Below are 17,056 nucleotides of genomic sequence, written 5' to 3'. Positions count from 1 at the left end.
CGGGCTGCAGGGGCTGAGACCAGGGGCTTCAGGGCCCCAGAGGTGCCAGGGATGGATCAGCCTGCAGGGGCCAGTGACTGTCTCTTCTGGCAAGGCTTTGTGCCTAGAGCAGGTGACCTAAGAAGTGGTCATGACAGGAGGGCAAGTGTGGAGCAGGGGATGCCGAGGCCCTCGGCTCGCAGGACTGAGAGACTCTAACAGGAGGGGAGGGCCTCCGGAGGCAGCCCACGCCTACCTCCCTCCAGTGACCACCCGCACCCCGGGCCCCACACTGTGTCCCCAGGGGCAGAGGCGGGAAGCCCCTCCACATACCTTTAATCTCTGAAGCCACTTGCTGTAGGAATCCACGAGCCAGGGTCTTTCTGAGAGAGAGGGAGGGACACACGATCAGCTCAGCGCTCCAGGTCAGGGGTTAGGGAGACGTGTCTTCAGGTGTTCGTCTCTCCAGGAAGCAAGTTCTCCCCGCCCCCCTGAGCCTGGCTGACAGAGCCTCGAGCCTGGACCCTGACTGCGACTGCTTTCGCTGTTGCAGAGAACGCCCAGGCACGGCCCCAGCACAAGACACGGGTTACTTGGCCATCCGTACCTTGTAACTTCCTCTTTGCTTCTTCAAACCCAAAGTAGGGGTCGGATTCAAGGACACTGCATGCAAGAGGAGAAAAGGAAGTCAAGAAAAAACAGAACGAAAACCTTCGGCCAGACTGTTCAACGTGAAGACCCCAAATCCCTCCCAGGCGGGACAGAGGCAGCTGCTCAACGTGAAGACCCCAGTCGCTCCCAGGCAGAACAGATGCAGCGTTCTTGATACGCGGTGATCAGCAGAAGGCTCAGGGCGCCACCGAGCACAGGTTTGAGAGAGCGCAGGCTGTTTCTTAAGGTGGACTGGAGCCACGGGACCAGGGAAGCCCATCGGTGACTGGCAGCTGCAGTCTGTCCCCATGCTCGCCGCCCATGCAGGCGGTGTGGGAGCCCCCAGCCACAAGGCCAAGCCCATGGGTCAGGACCCTCCAACGCTCCCGACAGGCTGCGGGAGGGACCTGTGTCCCAGAAGGGCAGCCACGGCTGGGGGCAGCATTCTTGTCTATGTCTGGAGACATGAGTGGAACCCAGGGAGGGCCGGGAACCCAGGCATCTCCCTCCAGCCCCACATGTAAAACAAGCAGGGACCACAAGACACAGTGCGGCCGCCTGGGGAGCCTCAGAGACTGGAAGCAGCTTCTTCAGGAGTGAAGGTAAATTACGGTGGGAATGGTTCGTTTTCAAGATTCAGAGCCCCGGGCTTTAGACACCTGCCTGTCCCACAGGCCAGTCTAGGGAACTCCTTTGCAAAACACCCTTTGATCATCACATCAGAAATGTTTAATTCCTACCACATGTAGGAAACATGAATTTGGATTCTGACAACAGAAAACGTCAGCCCCGTATTTCGGGAGCCACAGCCCTAGGGCTCCTCAGCACCTGTGCTTAAGGAAGGGGCATCCGCAGAGGCTGAGGGGACAGACGAGGGCGCTGGGCCCTGCACAGCCCCTGGGGCTGCTGCCATGTGCACACCCTGGGCCCCAAAGCCCCGAGCCATCAAGCCACCAAGTGCCACACAAGCCCCGAGGGACCCGCTCCACCTCCTTGCACGCAAGCCTGGGGTAGGACAGGGACCTGCAGGCTGCAGAGCCTGCCCCGAGCCCGCAGACACCTACTCAGACACGGCTTTGGCCCCCCAGTCGAAGACGTTGCCCGCCAGGAGGCCTTTCACCAGCGCCAGCTGCCGCTCCTCCCAGCCCAGCGTGTCCAGGGAGCGCACGACCCCGGGGAAGCACCTCAGTGCCACGCCATTCTCCCGCTGCTTCACCTGCGGAAAATGCCAGACGCCAGGCCTGAGTGGAGACATGGCCTCAGCCCACAGCGCTGCTCCTGGCTTTCCGCCAGGCCGCGTCTCCACAGGCCCTCGGCAGAGCACCATCCCGGACACCTGCCAGGCCCAGCCTGTTCCACACCACACCCCTCAGGAGCACAGACTCAGGCCCAACTGGAAGCCCACCAGGCACAAGCCTATCGGCCCCGGGACAGCGGCCAGCGTGCAGGTGCACGGGGCTCTGAAGATGAGGCCCAGAACAGCTTCAGCCCCCACGTGACAGCAGTGGGTGAAGGGGAGGACGCAGGTGGAGGACAAGGCCCCCACAGGTAGCCACAGCCCTGGCCTCAAAACCCTCCACACCCAGACTTTCCCCGTCACAAGGCTCGGCGTGGGAGCAGGGGGGAGGCGTGGCGCTGGCCATTCCCAGAAGGGGTGGAGAAGTCCATGCCTCCGCTGCTGCCCGCTGCCCCCTGGCAGAAGGGGCCGAGGGGGGCTCTGGCCGCCAGACCTGGGGAAGCAAGACGGACGCCCAGAAAGGCCCATCTCAGAGGGCTCCCGTGGCCTGCACGTCGCCGGAGTAAGAGGTCTCTGGTCACTGCCCAGCCTCCTAGGAGGCAGCGAGGGTGCCCCATGAGAGGGAGGCAGGCAGTCCCCAACCACAATCGCCCACCCTTGCAGAAGCTGGGAGGCCCTTGGCTCCTGCAGGCAAGCAGCCTGTGTCTCTCAGGAACACATGCCCAAACGGGGGCTCACACCCCTCTTCTCCAGGCACAGCGGTCCCCACCCCTAACTGGCGCCAGCATCTGTGGGGGTAACACAGCTCCTCAGCAGATGCTGCCAACAGAGACCCTGGCTAGTGTGGTGCCAGTGCCAGAGGTGGGGCCGCTACCAAACCTGCACGGCCTCAGAGCGGACAGGACGCCCCAAGTCAGTGGGAGAGAGATAGGACCCACAGCACCAGCGGGACGGGGACAGGAGCGAGCGGAAGGCCAGGGCACGCTGTACTTACTTTGGAGTAGGGGTCTGGGAAGTTGAACTCATTCAGACAGTGCTCCCTGGTATCCAGCAGGCTGCGCACGGTCAGGGTCCCATAGGCGCTGGGGACAGACACGGCAGAGGGCGCTGAGCAGGGCAGGCCGAACACTCGTCCACCTGCACATCCTGGGCTGCACCACAGATGTCCTCGGGAGCCCAGCAGTGCAAACGCTGCTTGAGGTGGGGCCCGGGGGGACTGTGCCACCGGGGCCCACACCCACCCCCAGCCAGCTGGGGTCCGAATGCCAGCATCACAGCCACTTTCTCAGAGGTGCAGGGGCCCTCTGGGCAGAAGAGGCAGTCACGCACCAGGATGCTGGGCACTTACAAGGGCTGCTGTCTCAGGGTCTGAAGCTTGTTCCAGTACTTCTGTCGGAACTTCTCCGCCCTCTCAGCTGCGTCCACGGAGTCTGGCTGGCTCGCCACTGCGCGCTTCACTACCTGCCAGCGACAGGAGGGGGTCAGCCAAGCATGGCCCTGCTGCTTGGGAATTCCCCATGTGACAGCGGGGGTTCCGGGCAGAGTGGGAACTGGCTGTTGGGGGCTGCCCAGGGCATGGTTGGGGACAGCTATAGGGGGCCTGAGGCAGGGTGAGGGCTGGCCGTGGGGGGCTGCCCAGGGCAGGGTTGGGGCAGCTGAAGGGGGCCTAGAGCAGGGTGGGAGCAAGCTGTCGGGGGCTGCTTGGGGCAGGGTAGGGGCTATCTGTAGGGGGCTGCCCAGGGCAGGGTTAGGGCCTGCTGTGGGGGACGTGGGTCAGGGTGGGGGCTGCTTGGGCTGTGGTCAGGGCAGCTCCTACTGGAACAGGAAAGGCTGATGGTGACAGTTCACGGTCCCCTGAGGCTTCCCTTTGCCATTTGCCCCTCCCAGCTGCCCTGGGAGGCAGGAGCAGGAGTGACCCTGGCTCCTCACCACTCAGGAAACCCGAGGCTGAGAACCATGTCCTCGGACTCCAGCCCCACCCTGTGCCGGGGACACGAGGCTCTGGATGCCCAGAGCTCACTCCAGGTCCGGGCAGGGCTGCGACTCTTCCCTCAGGACAAACCCCGGCAGCACCCGGCCTCTCCGAGGGCTTCATGAAGAATGCATGTTGCTACTGGGGCTCCCTGGCCCCGAGCTGAGCTCCCGAGGGGCAGCATGGCCCAGGGCCTGGCATGTGCTCCACAGGACCACCCTGGCCTTGGAGGTGGGACGCAGGAGCCCCCAGGTGGCCTCACTGGGAGCTTGTTGGGGCTGAGCCTCACTCCACCTCAGAGTCAGGGTCCCACAGGGCCTCCTGCACCTCAGGCACACCTCAAAAGAGCAGAAAAGTCTACTAAATTGCTTTCTGAAGAAATGTAATAGCTAACAAAAGTACTGGCTGCCCTGAGAAGAAACGTGCCTCAATGACGTCACGTCCTAACTGACCCACCAAGTGACCAAGAGCGATATTTTTGCCTGAGAAACAGAAATCACCCCCTCACACTCAGACGTAGATCAAGGGGTTTCTGGAAACACTGGCCTGTCCCACTTCACCACCTTGTCTTTGCCCCCGGGAGCCTCGGAAGGTTAACCCGGGCCGCAGCCTTGGAATCCTCTCGTCGGTACCCAGAGCCCTCACCCCGTCCAGGGCCTCCTCGAAGCAGGTGAGCCAGTATTTTCGGGCCAGAGCGTCGTCGGTGAGGTCCACTGTGTCGGGCACATAGGAGGGCGGGTCCAGGAGCAGCGGCAGGTTGACCAGTGGCCTCTCCAGCCGGTCCATTTCCAGCAAGTCAAACTGGAAGACAGGCAGTGGCAGGGTGGAAACGTCACCACAGTTCAGAACCACCTAAGCCACGCTCAGAATCCTCCACTCTAATAAAGGAGGGGATGTAACGCCTTCTTCCGCCATGCCTCTGGGCCACAGAGAAGACCTCCACCGGGCCCCCGCAGCTGCCCAGCGGCCTGAGCCGGATACCTTGACTTACCCCCTGGTTTGACACTGGGGTTGCATCTGCTCACCACACGCCTCCTGCCCCCATCAGCCCCCCGCTGCAGCCATCCCTCCCCAATCACTGCTGCAGTCACCCTACCATCGCCCCTCCCCAGCATCCCTCTCCCCATCACCACCTCCCTGCGATCACCGCTCCCTGTCAGCCCTACAGTTTCACCTCCTCCCCGTCACCCCTGCAGTCACACTGTTCCCACCTCTGGTCCTCCAGGTGGCCATGTCTGCACACAGAGGTTTGGGGTGCTGTCCTCACTAAGCGCCGGGCAGGGCTCCACCCCGTGCTAGGCAGGCAGCGCCCATGCCCCACATGCACCTTCCTTTCTCCATGAAGGGCTATGGCAAGGCCAGGCCACTATGCACCCAGGGCACCCCGGGGCCACCTGTACCCAGCACAGGCGTGCTCATGGGCCCTGCTGGCTCCTTCTACCTCATTCCAGGAGGAACTGAACTGAGCTGAGCCAACGCACACACCAGTACTCAGTTCTCTGCACGCTAACTGCAGCAGCCGCTGCTCTGGGACCAGAGGGGCTGTCGGGGGAACTGTGCAGCTGGTTGCCTCTTCCCATCCTCCGGTGACTACCCCACAGGTCACATGCCGGCCCTCTGCCCTTCTCCACCAGGGCACCCCTGCCGGCAACTGCTGGGGCTGGAGAAGCAGCCTCCGGGTGGGCAGGGACCTCCAGGCAAGGAACTCCACAGCAAGGGGGATGCCTTCCAGGTGGGAGGCCCACGCCGGGCCGAAGCTCCACATGGAAAAAGCCAGTGACTTCCCAAAGCCAGCGCAGAAGGCGGCAGGAGCCCCACGTTAACTACCATGGACCACAGCCGGGACCGCCCGGTGCTGCCTTGCCGGGTCGCAGGCTCCTTCTATCCTGACAAACGGGTTCAAATCTTTGCTTTGCCTTTTTTGGAGAATATAAACTCGAAGAAATGACTCCATCTCTCCGCATGTCAGTTTGATCCTCAGTAAGGTAGGGCACCTCCTGCCTGGCAGGGCTGTGCCGCTGGTGGGCACCAAAGAGGTAACAAGTGCCTCCTGAACGGGGCCCCCGAGGCGCTGTGGCTGCCCGCGCAGTCACTCCGGGTTACAGTACAGGACATTTGGCAAATTATGCACACATGGCAGAAACGGAGGCTGGGAGACACCAAGCCCCTCTGCCCAACACCAGGGCAAAAGCCAAGAGGCTGGGGCTCTGCCAGACCCTGGGCGTAGTATGGGCGGAGGGAAAGGCAGGCCGGGCTGTGGCCAGTGTGGCGCATCTGTGCAGGGCCGTGGCCCAGGGTGAACCGCAGGACCCACACAAAAGGGAGGCGCCCTTCTGAGAAGCCAGAACTCAACCAGGCGCGGTCTTGAAAATACTGACACGGACTTGTAAGGAACCCCGTGTCTACAAATGACAAGCAACTTCCTGCCAACAATGCCAGTGGCCTGTCCTGAGGGGTCCAACTAGCTTTGTACGTGACCTCAGGTAACTGTTCACAGCTACAGAAGGAACGCGCCCCCCAGGGGGACACGGTCAAGGACCCTGACAGCCCGTGACACGGGGGCGGTTTCTGCCACGTGGGGCTGTGCTGGGGGCATTCCGTGTGGCTGACACAGGTCCTGGCGGGGAACCCTTCCGAAGCAGCTCTAACTCGGCAGACACGGGGTGCATCTCCCAGCCCGCCAGTGCCACCCAGCTCGGGCCAGGGCAAATCCACTGGGCATCCGAGGAATGAGCCTGGACACCCCGAGGAGAGCAGACGCCCGACAGAGACTGTCACCGACAGAGACCGACACCGACAGAGACCGTCACCGACAGAGACCGTCACCGACAGAGACCGACAGTAACTGACAGAGACCGTCAGCCAGATTGCGCAGTCCTAGGGCAGGGCCCTGGGTGGCTCCTGAGCTTTCGGGTTTCAGCTGCAAAGTGGATGGGCCCCCTGGTGTGGGGAGGCTCCCCTGGTGTGGGAGAGGCCCCCGTCACCCTTGAGCTTTAGCAATCTCTCTGCAAACAAGAAGGCCGGATCACACAGACTCCGTAATTCCTGCTGAATGTTTCCAAACACGAAAGCACCCAACGAGAGAGAGAGGAAAGCAAGCCACAGTGTCCTCCTCCCGCTCCTAGTTATACCCCAGGTCCTTGGAAGGATTCGCCACGGGTGGAGGTGCCTTTCAGCCGGGACAGCCACAAGAGGCTTCTCTCAGGGACAGGAGAGGGGAGCGCGGCACAGGCCGCTCCCTTGGGGCCTGGGACGGCCAGAGCCCGCTACTCACGGTGCCACTCCGTGCCCGCTGCGCTGGGCCGAGCTCCGGTGACGTGCTCATCAACCCAGAGCTGCCTGCGTAGTTCTCTCCCCAGCTGTACTGGTTGGGATCTGGAAAGCAGAGAGTCAGGTCACCTGTGTTAACCTTGCCCTTGATTCAACAGCAAGAGAGTGGAAGAGGAAAGGGTGTAAAAACCGATTAACTAAATTGTTAAAACGTCAGAGATGCCCGCTGCTGTCACTTTCTGAGGACTCACGCTCCCCACCCCACCTCCACCCTGGGCCGCTCTGGCCCAGAGCACAGGCCCAGACCACAGCTGAGGCCCAACGCTGCTCAGGGGCATCAGCACCGCAACTCACTGTCCTGCTCGGCTCCTTTCAGGAACGCTCCGATGGCTCCCAGGTAGCCTTCGTGCCTCAGAAACAGCGCTTGCACTTCCCCCTGCCGTGGCCAAAGCACACGTGCTGCTGTCGGCCCCACACAACACCCGATGCCTCCGCAAACCAACTCAACACGGGCGGGCCTCGCACTGCACAGCCCAAACCCTCCAAGAGGCATCCACGGCATACTTGCCAGTGAAATCGCGCCTGGCACCAAGGGCGGGCTGCTGTTTGAAGAAAGCTAAGGGTGAGTCCCTAGCCCACAAGTCTCTGCGTCAGGGGCGCGGGTGGGCGCGCCTCTGCAGGGGCACGGGCACCCTGACCCCAGCGCAGATCGGCGGACTCCCCCAGAACTCTCTAGAATGCTCATCACTGGTGATTTGCTCAGACTCAGGCGGCCACGGTGCCACAAAATGTAGGCTCCCCAGAACCAGCCAGAAGAGAGGGGTGCTGGGCTTCTCGGCCGCCCGGCCTCTCGACCTCCCTGGGGCTGCTGCGGTGTCTGACCAGCACGACTCTGATGTTGAAACCCTGGGGGTCCGCGTTAGAGGCTGGGGAGGGCACGCCTGGTACCTTGGAGAAGAAGTTGATGCTGTAGGTGATGGTGCGCATGGTCACGGGGTGGCCCCGGATGAAGAAGCCTCCGAAGTACACACGGTCCAGGCTGTGCAGCCGTGCGTGGAGACAGGCCAGCTGCCCGATGTCGTTGCTGATCATGTGCAGCAGGCTCTTGGCCATGTCTTCCTTGGAGAACTCTGGAGAAGGGAAGGAAAAGGCGCTCACGTCCAAGCACAGCAAGCGCCTGATGTGACAGCGAGCGGGAGTGGAAGCGGGGAGAGAGCTGAGTGGGGGAACCGGAGCCCCAGCGTGGGAGGCTGCGTATGATGCGTGGAAGGGGAGGGGAGAGAGAGCTGAGTGGCGGAACCTGAGTCCAAGCGTGGGAGGCTGTGTGTGATGCATGAATCATTCCTGGACAGATTAGGCTTTGTTTTCAAGGAGAAAAAAAACCCGAATCGCTTTTCCTAACTCAGAGGAACTGTTTTTTCCTCCAAAACCAAGACCACGGTGTTTATTCACCAACCTTCTGAGCACTCGGCTTTCAGCAGGAAGAGGTTGCAGGGCTGACACCCAAGACCCCGACTCTCCAGGGAGCGGGTGTGGGAAAGTTAACAGTGGGGGAAGCTCCTGTCCCCAAGACCCCAAGTGTCCCCACCCCCTTCTCTCTGGCGGCAGAGACCAGGGCCGGCACCTTGGTCGGCGGTGGCTGACTTCCCGAAGCTGCTGGCGATGAGGTTCCCGCTCAGCCCAAGTGTCTGGTGGGCACCACCGTAGACGTCCCGCACCAGCATGTCCACGTTGCTGTGCTGGCCCCTCGAGGCCAGGTGCAGGAGTTCGTCAAACTTCTGCGGGACACGGCGAGGGGGCGGGTGAGACGCCGTGAGCTGCTGGAATCCCCACGACCCCAGAAACCAAGCCCACGGGAGGAGGCACGCGTGGGCAGGGGGTGAATGGGCCCTCATGATGCGGGACCAAAGGCAGGAGGCAGCAATCGGGACCCTCAGGCCACCCAGTCAGGAGCAGCTCTGGCTGCTGGGACGCCCGTCCTTCAGGGCGCAGAATCCAGCCGCAGAGGCCAGAGACCCGCCGAAGCGAGTCAGGAGGGAGGCCCGGAAGCAGCTTTTCCACCTCCCAGCCACAGGCCTCCGGAGGACAGGAAGTGGACATCTCTGCAGACCCTGGAGGGCCTCTGGCAGCCTCTGCGTACCTTCGTTTTGGTGAGCAGAGCCCCGAGCCCCCAGAAGGTGCCGCCTCCGATGGAGCTGCCGCCGACCCACTCGAACCTGTCCTCCGTCTCCACCTGCAGCAGAGCCAGGGCAGGTGCGTGCACGGCAGGCCCTCAGCCACACAGGTCGCCCCTCTCCCCACCCCCTCATCCCTGCACCGTGTGCTGCGCTGGGGCGAGCCCCGCCCCCACCCCAGAACTGCCAGTGGGCGGACTCGATGGCCGAGCCTGGGGGCACTGATGCCCCTCCCACAGCGGCTCTGAGCTCACGGCTTCATCCCCCACCCACTGGGCCCCGTCCACGTGCCCAGTCCTGGGACCTGCTCCTGCACACAGCTTAACAAACTGTGGCTGAACCATCTACTCATTCATTCACGAAGCCGGGTCTCACCTTCACAATGGAGACTCCAGAGCCAATATTGACAAGAAGATAGGGGAAAATGTGGGGGTGGTTGGTCTGGAACCGGAACTCAGGGTCGGAATCCTTCTGGTACACGAAGGCCTCGTGGGGGATGTTCTTGAGCACGAAGTTGCACCCCTTAATCAGGCATGTCATCACGTCCTCCTTGTCAACTCTGAAAAGAAAGTGCCAACCCCTTAAAGAGTACAGGCCACAGACGGGTGCAGCACGCAGGCCTGCCCGGCCCGGAGGGGCAGCCGGGCCCAGTACAAGTCACAGACGGGTGCAGCACACAGGCCTGCCCGGCCCGCAGGGGCAGCTGGGCCCGTGAACGATCCGACGCATGATCGGACGCACGAGCACCAGGGACTCAGGGGCAGCCACATGTTCCTTCCTCGCCCTCGAGGTCCCCACTCACTTCAGCTGCAGCTTCTCTTCGATGAGGTCCTTGAACTTGTAGGCCCCGCCCCCGGTCGCCTGGATGACCTTGGTCTCTGTGTTGACGAGATGGTCTTTGATGAAGTCCAGGCAGGCTTCGATGTAGGTATTCTCAAACTTAATGAAGTGCAGTCGAGCAGTGATCTCTTCTTGAACTGAGATCTCGTAGGGCGGCTCGTGGTCACGTTCTGTGTCCTGGAAAACAGAGTAGGGGAGGCCGCATGAGTGTGGGGCACCGTGCTGGGCTGGGTCGGGCACACCCTGCCCTAGCGGAGCTGGCCGTTCACACCAGCCTTCAACCAGGCAGGGCTCTGAGGCAGAATCCTGGGCAAGAGGGAGGAGCCTAGGACCGTGGCGACCTCAGGGCCACCCAGCAGGAGCAGAAGCCTCCCCCAGCGGGAGCCGGGCGGGCACAGGTTCCTGAAAAGGGTCTTAAAGGGACACGGTTGAAGGCAGGGGAGGCTGTCTGTGCTAGAAACGCCCAGGACATGGAAGCCGAGGTCTGCAGCAGCAGAGGGGTGACTGAGTGACAAGGGCCAGGTTCAAGATGACAGAGGAGTGGCTGTCCCGCCCCGGGAGGTCGCGGCGCAGGCTCACCTTTCCCGAGTGGTCGAAAGACCGCACCTTGGCGACTTTGTGCTGTACCGTTGAATAGTAGGCCAGCTTGGTTAACGACCCGCCTGCAGGGGAGACATACACTGGGCAGAATTCAGGACCAGGACAGCGCAGGGCTGGGGTCCATCCCCCATGCTCTCTGGGTGTCCTGGAGACTAAAATCTCTGTGGATGAAGGGTCTGGGGCTACTGGAACTTAAAAACCCTGTGGGCGCAAAAGAGAGGACGGGAAAATGAACAATCAAATCTACACTTTTCTTTTCCAAATTCTGCTCCTCCTCAGCTCCCTGGCCAAACTGAGTTCAAGAGGTCCCACTTCCCCATGGCACCAAGTCCTGCAGACGAAAAGGAGAGCTGTCTTGCTTTGGGTGACCTTGGTTATCCTCATTGCTTTAAGAAAATTCAGTTTCAAGTGATCTTGCTAATGACCCAAAGCGAAAAGCTGTTAAATCCAGGCGTTTTAAGAAGTACACCCTCGACACAAAGGAGGCTCTTTTCACAGCCCAGGGCAGTAACCTGGCCTGAGCAGCTCCCCTACTCTGGAGAGGCAAACAGTGCCGCTGGCTACTCTTGAGAGGCTCTGGGCAGAAAATGCAGCCCCAGCCCCAAAAGTAGCCAGAAGAAATCAGAGGCCACCAAAATCTCTTTCCCCACGGGCCAAAGTCTCTCTGCGGTTCCAGAGAAGCCCTGCGGCTCCCAGGATGCTGCTGTGATCAAAGACTGGAAGGGGCTTTACGCACCTGAACCATGTTTCAGGGAAAGGTGAAAAGATTCTTGGAAAGGCCTTTTCAAGGATAAATTCTTCTAAGTTTAAAAAAAAAAAAAAGGACATTTTTGAGGCTACAGGTGTGTTCATAGATTTGAAGCTCCATGAATGACAAATAGAAAAAGAAACAAAACGTGTGACTTTAAGTTCACTGTGTGGTGTACAGTGACTGAACAGAGTGCATTTTTTACGGGGCCTGAAAAAAAGAGGCAAAAATCCCGCATCATGAGAGTAAGGAGGCTAAAGCTACGTTCAAATGGTTGTGTTTTGATAAGATACTATAAGGTGACGAACAAACACTCGTCGGTAAAGAGATTTGGAAACACCAAGGAAACAGCCAGTGTTGTTCCTGTAACAAAACCCATCATGGCCAGGCCCCACAGCAGCCGTCTCATGGCACTGCCTGCCTGGTGGTGAGCGTGGGCTCCCCGACGGCCGGCGTACAGTCCCGTGGACGCGTCACAGGTTCAATCTGATCCCCTGGCCCGTGGCTTTAAGCCTCCTTATCCCTCCCCCGCCCCCAGACCTGGCCAGGCCTGGAGAGTCTCACTAAAACACACCATGTTGTCGACTCCCCTCGGCAAATAAACCGTTTTCTAAAACGACAGATGATGCAAGAGGATGAAGATCTATTTTAAGAGACTCATCAAAAGTCACTATAAACAAACTCTCAGGTCACAGAAATCCAATTTCAGGACCTGGGTTCTTTGTGTTAAATACACACCCAAACAGGATGTACTGAGGTTGGGACTGCGGTGGGGGTGGGTTGGTTTCTGCAAGATTCGCATCCTCCCTCCCCTGCACTGAGAAGCCTAGTAAAGCCAGTGTTCCGTCTTCCTACTCCCCACACCCGGGGGGAACAAAAGGGGGCCTGAGGCGCGAGGAAGGCACCCAGAGCAGGAGGTCTGTTGGAGCAGAGGGAGCCTGTGGGCGGGGATCCTTCCGGGCTGAGCTCAGGGGCTCCTTGGAATCACAACACACCGCCTGGCAAGGCAGTGACAGGCTTGCCCCCTGGGCTCTTCAGGCTACCCGCGCTCTGCTCTGAGGCCAACAGCATCGCCTGGCTGGTGGGAAGGGGGCTTCCCAGAAGTTTGGTCACCTGTGCTTTTCACACCTGAGCCAAGGTCTTTTAGTTCTCCCTGTCCCACAGGCCCCCGTCCCTTCTTCCACTCTCTCTGGTCCTCTCTTTCCTCTTTGGGCACCAATGGAGGGCAGGACAGCCCAGCAGACACCACGGCACTGTGGCCCCTTCCTGTCCCACATGCCCCTGAGAAACCCTCTCCACGGCCTGCAGAAACCTAAAATCAGATCAAAGCTGCAGGTATGTTTTGAGAAACACAATGACCCTGCTGCTTTCAAAGAGGTGAATCTGCTCAGCAGATATCAGCGTCCCGTCGAGGGGAAAACAGCTTTGCCCAAACCCAGGGCAGGTGAGCTTTCCTGGATCGGGAAACACGGGCAAGGGAAGAGGAAACGGGAGAAGCCTGCTTTTAAACAATACTGTTGACAAGCACATTGTCTTTGAGGGTTCCTGGGTTGAAGACACCCCACCCTCAGCCGTGGCCTCCCAGCAGCTCGGTCAGGAGTAACAAACAAAAGGTCTTCTCTCAGCGTCAGTCAATAGGCCCTCCTAAGAACCAGAGACACAGGACCCAGACACAGGGAGAAACACTGAAGAGAGGAAATAAATACCAGCACTAAACAGACCTCTTAGAGTGTCCTTCTGCCAAGAAACCCCCTGCGCTCTGCCCAGAGAAGAGGCTGGTGCTCCAGGGCCCTCCAGGGCTGCGACAGCCCTTCCTGGACGGTTCCAGCTCTGTGGTTTCGCTGGCCTCTGGGGGCCACACAGAACATCCACGGTGAGCCCTGTTCTCCTGGCCATTCCCCAGGTGACTTATGCAGGTCAACTGCAATTGCATTTCACAAATATTTAATCCCGACTTGTTCCCAGTAACAGAATCCCCCAGTGTGAGGGCAGTAGAACCTTTCGGAGCACACGCTCTACCAAGCCCAAAGGTCTCAGAAGGCTGGGGAGCCTCTGGCGAGGTCTGCAGTAGACGATCCCCTAGGCTGGGGCTGCAAGCTCAGCACCTGCAGCCCAATAGCCAGGCGGTTCCAAGTCCTGTCAGGGTTCCCTAAAGATGCTACTCACACGTCCTCATACCTGGCACCAGGCCACACCCCCTAAGACGCACTGCCTCTCATAAGCTCACTGCAAGGTGGGAGCCAGGACCTACAGCTGCTTCCATTCTCATGTCCCCACTTCCCTAGAGGACACCTTTCCCTGGCTGGGCACCTCAGACAGATGGTGACACCAACAACCCCAAGGACACCACAGCAGCAAACATGCTGGATGCACCAGGAGCATACAGTTCAGAGAGAATGGCCTGGGTCTGTCTGAGTCCCAACCTTTCCAGGGAGGTGGGAAGCAGTCAGCACAGCGGCAGGCCCATTCATCCCAGTATTTACTGGGCGGCAAAGACAGGTGGGGCATCCTTTTGGGGGCTGGGGCTACAAGACACACCCCCGCTTTTGTGGGATTCACACATAAGCCGACTCAGCCTACAGCAGAAATGTGTGCTAAGAGAGACAGAGAGATGTGAAGCGGCAGTGGCTATTCAAGGGGGTTTCTCCTGGTGAAGCTGCCCCCAGGAAGCCCTCATGTCTGAAACAGGGGAAGAGTAGGAGAGCAGGGAGTGGCAGGTTCAAATCCTGGTTCTGCCACTTTCTAGCCGGATGACGCTGGGCAAACTAGTTCACCTTTCTGGGTCTTAGTATCCTCATCTAGGAAATGGGAGTAATTCGCGTTCCTCCTCTAGGGGTGGCTGGCTGGGAGATGTCCAGGAGTCAGGAGCGTGGGAAAAGGGTCTAGAACAGAGCCTGGCCAGCCGTCATTACTGAGAGCACTGCCATCAGGCAGGAGGGTCTGCAGCGGACCCTGGAGAGGCCAGGGCAGAAATGCAGGCCGCCTTGAAGGCCACGGAAGGCACGGGTGGCTTTTAAACCAGAGGCACGAGTTCCCAGGACCTACGTCCATGGCCGCCTGAACTCACGCCCGGTGTCCACTCTCCAGAGAGCGGGGCCTATGCACGGACGGTCCGGCCCGCGGGCCACAGCTGCCCAGGCCTCGGGAACACGCGGCCTTTTCGAGGCCACTCTGCCAAGGGCTTCCCACCGAGCTCGTCCTCATCTAGACCAGAACTAAGGACCCCAACTCTCAGGCCAGCCACTGGCCAAGCGGCGGAGCCGGGGCGCCCAGCTGCCCATGCGGCCGAAGACATAAAATTCCTTCTGCTCCAGGGGCAGGCTGGCCGCCGACCCTCCCACCTCGCGGCGGGTAACGCCGGACTCCGGCCCCCAGCCTCCCAGGAGACCGCGCGAACTACCAGGCCCGGCAGGCCCCGCTCTGGTCCCTGCGGCGCCTGCCGGGAGCTGTAGTGCGGCCGTCGCCCCGAGCCTGCGCATCGGCGCCACCGCGGACTACAAGGCCCGTGAGGCTGTGCGCGGGGGTCCGCGGACTACAAGGCCCGTGAGGCTGTGCGCGAGGCCCGCGCCCCCGCCCTTCGTCCTTCCCGCCGCCCCCGCTCGCCGGCCCACCGCCGGCGCCCCGCCCGCCCCCGCCGCCCGCACCCAGCGCCCTGCCCGCGGCTACCTATGTCGATGGCGAAGCGCTTGGCATTCTCCAGGTTGCGGAAGATCTCGTCGGGGGGCAGCGTGATGCTCTTGTCCAGGCTGTCCCCGCTGCTCCCGCTGCCGCTTGCTCCACACTCCGCCATTTTGAAAGTGCCCGGCCAGCTCATCAGCCATGGAGATATATGCGCATATATTTGACTGCTAAACGCCCCTCGCATAGATTATGTTAATGAGGCGCCGGCCCCGCCCCCCGGCCGCTGAAGTCGCGGCCGCTGACTAGTGCCAGTCCTGGGCAGGGGTCCGAGAGGCCCGGGGCGGCGGGCGGGCGGTTATCCTCCAGAGATCACATATCAGCGCGGGACATCTGATGTTCTTTTACCGCGCTGTCCACAGGCTTAACTCAGGTGCTCTGAGCCTTGCTGAGGGAGGCCTCGGAGGCCGCCCACCTGCTTCTAAGGGGGCACGTGGGTCTGCAGACCGTCAGAGAGCCCTGCCCTTCAGCGAGTGCCTGCTGTAAGCTTGGCCTTGCACACCAGGGCGAATGGGATGTGGTCTTTGCCAGGGTGACTCAATCCTGGCTTCCCAGGGGCGTGGGACTTTGAATGTTAAAAGTCCCATGCAAACTAGAGGAGCAGGGAATCGTGCCCCGCCTGGAAGGAGCCCAGCCTGGCATAGCACCTGCGGGTAGGGAAGATGTGTGCTGTAATGGCGATCCGTGGAAAGTGCTGTGGTCGGAGGAAGCCAGGCAGGCTGCCTGCGGGCAAGACAGGTGCCTGGGAGGCTGCAGGAACAAGTCTCGGAAGCAGCTGGAGCCAGGAGAGGGGTATAGGTGGGGCAGGCCAGGGTTCCAGGGTGAGTGGCTGGGAAGCCCTGCTGGCCTGAAGAGATACATCTTCTCTAGAGGCTCTGGGCACCTTGGGAAAGAGTCCAGTGTTGAAAGCAGACAGATCAGCCCCTCCCGGGTAAGCCGGGGTCATTACTGCACGTCTCTGGCCCTCAGCCTCTGTCTGCACGTGGAGAATGCCACCAGCTGCCTGGCAGGGCTCCGGGGAGCACAGGCCTGTGGGGCAGCACAAACTCCAGGGATAATGCATCTGTGTGCGCGGGGCAAGGCTTTGGAGAGGAGGCATCCTTGCCTGTATCTTCCAAGGGTGTGGGTGTGTGGCTCTGGACGCGGAGCCTGCCCCAGGGAGGCCTGAGTGGAAGAGTGGAGCACACCCCAGGCAGCTTAGACCTCTGGCAACTCAGACCCCTGGCAGCATGGTGTGCCATGGGCCAGCCTGGCAGGAGGTGCCCTCCGCGGGGGGCGCCCACCTGTGTGCCCACTGAACATGTGGGAAAAATGCAGGTGAATGGGGGCCCTCCTTGTGCTCTGCCCACCATTCCTGGCGGCTTGGTAGGGACTTCAGGAGGCCACTGGCAGACACTGGGTTGGCCTGGCAGGGGGGACCCTGTCTAGACATTGCCTGCGGAGTAGCCAGAAAGGGGCTGAAGGCTGAGTGGGGTGAGAGGGGCTGAGCAGGAAGGAGCAGGCAGGGCAGGCCCACACCCGTGGCTGCCACTCAGCGGGGATGGGAATGCGGCCCACTCCGGCCCAATCCTTGCTGGATGGATTTTGTCCCCTGGGAGCTGGTTCCTGGGAGCTGTAGGCCTCAGTTCTTGCAGACTCAGCCAACACCCTGTGGCCTGCCTAAAAATACATGCCCTTTCTGAGGCAAGGGATGGCCCCGCGCAGGCTCCTGCCAGGACTGCCGGATTCCGCTCTGTCACAGTGGCCAGCGGGCAGGTGTCCCCGGAGCCCATGCCAGGACTGGCGCTGCAGGCCGTGGGAGTGCGGCAGCAACTAGGGGCAAATGTTCTCTCCTGTTTGGCCCTGTCAAGCCCCCTTTGACTGTAGCGAGAGGTCTACTGTGGGCTGTGGCCCTGGGTCCCCTCTCA

General features: G+C 60.9%; 1 protein-coding gene across 2 annotated transcripts in view; it reads right to left on the bottom strand.

The window, feature by feature from the left end:
* The window catches only part of PANK4 (pantothenate kinase 4 (inactive)), a 17,779-nt gene extending 2,483 nt beyond the window's left edge, over positions 1-15,296 (bottom strand). Inside the window, exons 1-15 of one of the 2 annotated variants that reach the window (XM_023215150.2) lie at positions 15,138-15,296; positions 10,703-10,785; positions 10,086-10,300; positions 9,659-9,842; positions 9,250-9,342; positions 8,734-8,887; positions 8,058-8,239; positions 7,464-7,545; positions 7,114-7,214; positions 4,485-4,640; positions 3,216-3,328; positions 2,862-2,949; positions 1,695-1,846; positions 587-642; positions 313-362 (exon numbers count right to left, since the gene is read on the bottom strand). In XM_023215150.2, coding sequence (XP_023070918.2) covers positions 313-362; positions 587-642; positions 1,695-1,846; positions 2,862-2,949; positions 3,216-3,328; positions 4,485-4,640; positions 7,114-7,214; positions 7,464-7,545; positions 8,058-8,239; positions 8,734-8,887; positions 9,250-9,342; positions 9,659-9,842; positions 10,086-10,300; positions 10,703-10,785; positions 15,138-15,285 — 1,857 coding nt within the window. In that variant the 5' untranslated portion in view covers positions 15,286-15,296. Of the gene's footprint in view, positions 1-312; positions 363-586; positions 643-1,694; positions 1,847-2,861; positions 2,950-3,215; positions 3,329-4,484; positions 4,641-7,113; positions 7,215-7,463; positions 7,546-8,057; positions 8,240-8,733; positions 8,888-9,249; positions 9,343-9,658; positions 9,843-10,085; positions 10,925-15,137 lie in introns of both variants that reach the window. The other variant, XM_023215152.2, reaches the window with a different exon arrangement.
* Positions 15,297-17,056: the final 1,760 nt, after the last annotated feature.

The sequence above is a fragment of the Piliocolobus tephrosceles genome, chromosome 1, assembly GCF_002776525.5.
Source record: "Piliocolobus tephrosceles isolate RC106 chromosome 1, ASM277652v3, whole genome shotgun sequence".
NCBI classification, from domain to species: Eukaryota; Metazoa; Chordata; class Mammalia; order Primates; family Cercopithecidae; genus Piliocolobus; species Piliocolobus tephrosceles.
Note: the sequence above shows the minus strand (reverse complement) of the source record. Positions and strands in the feature narration are given on the sequence as shown.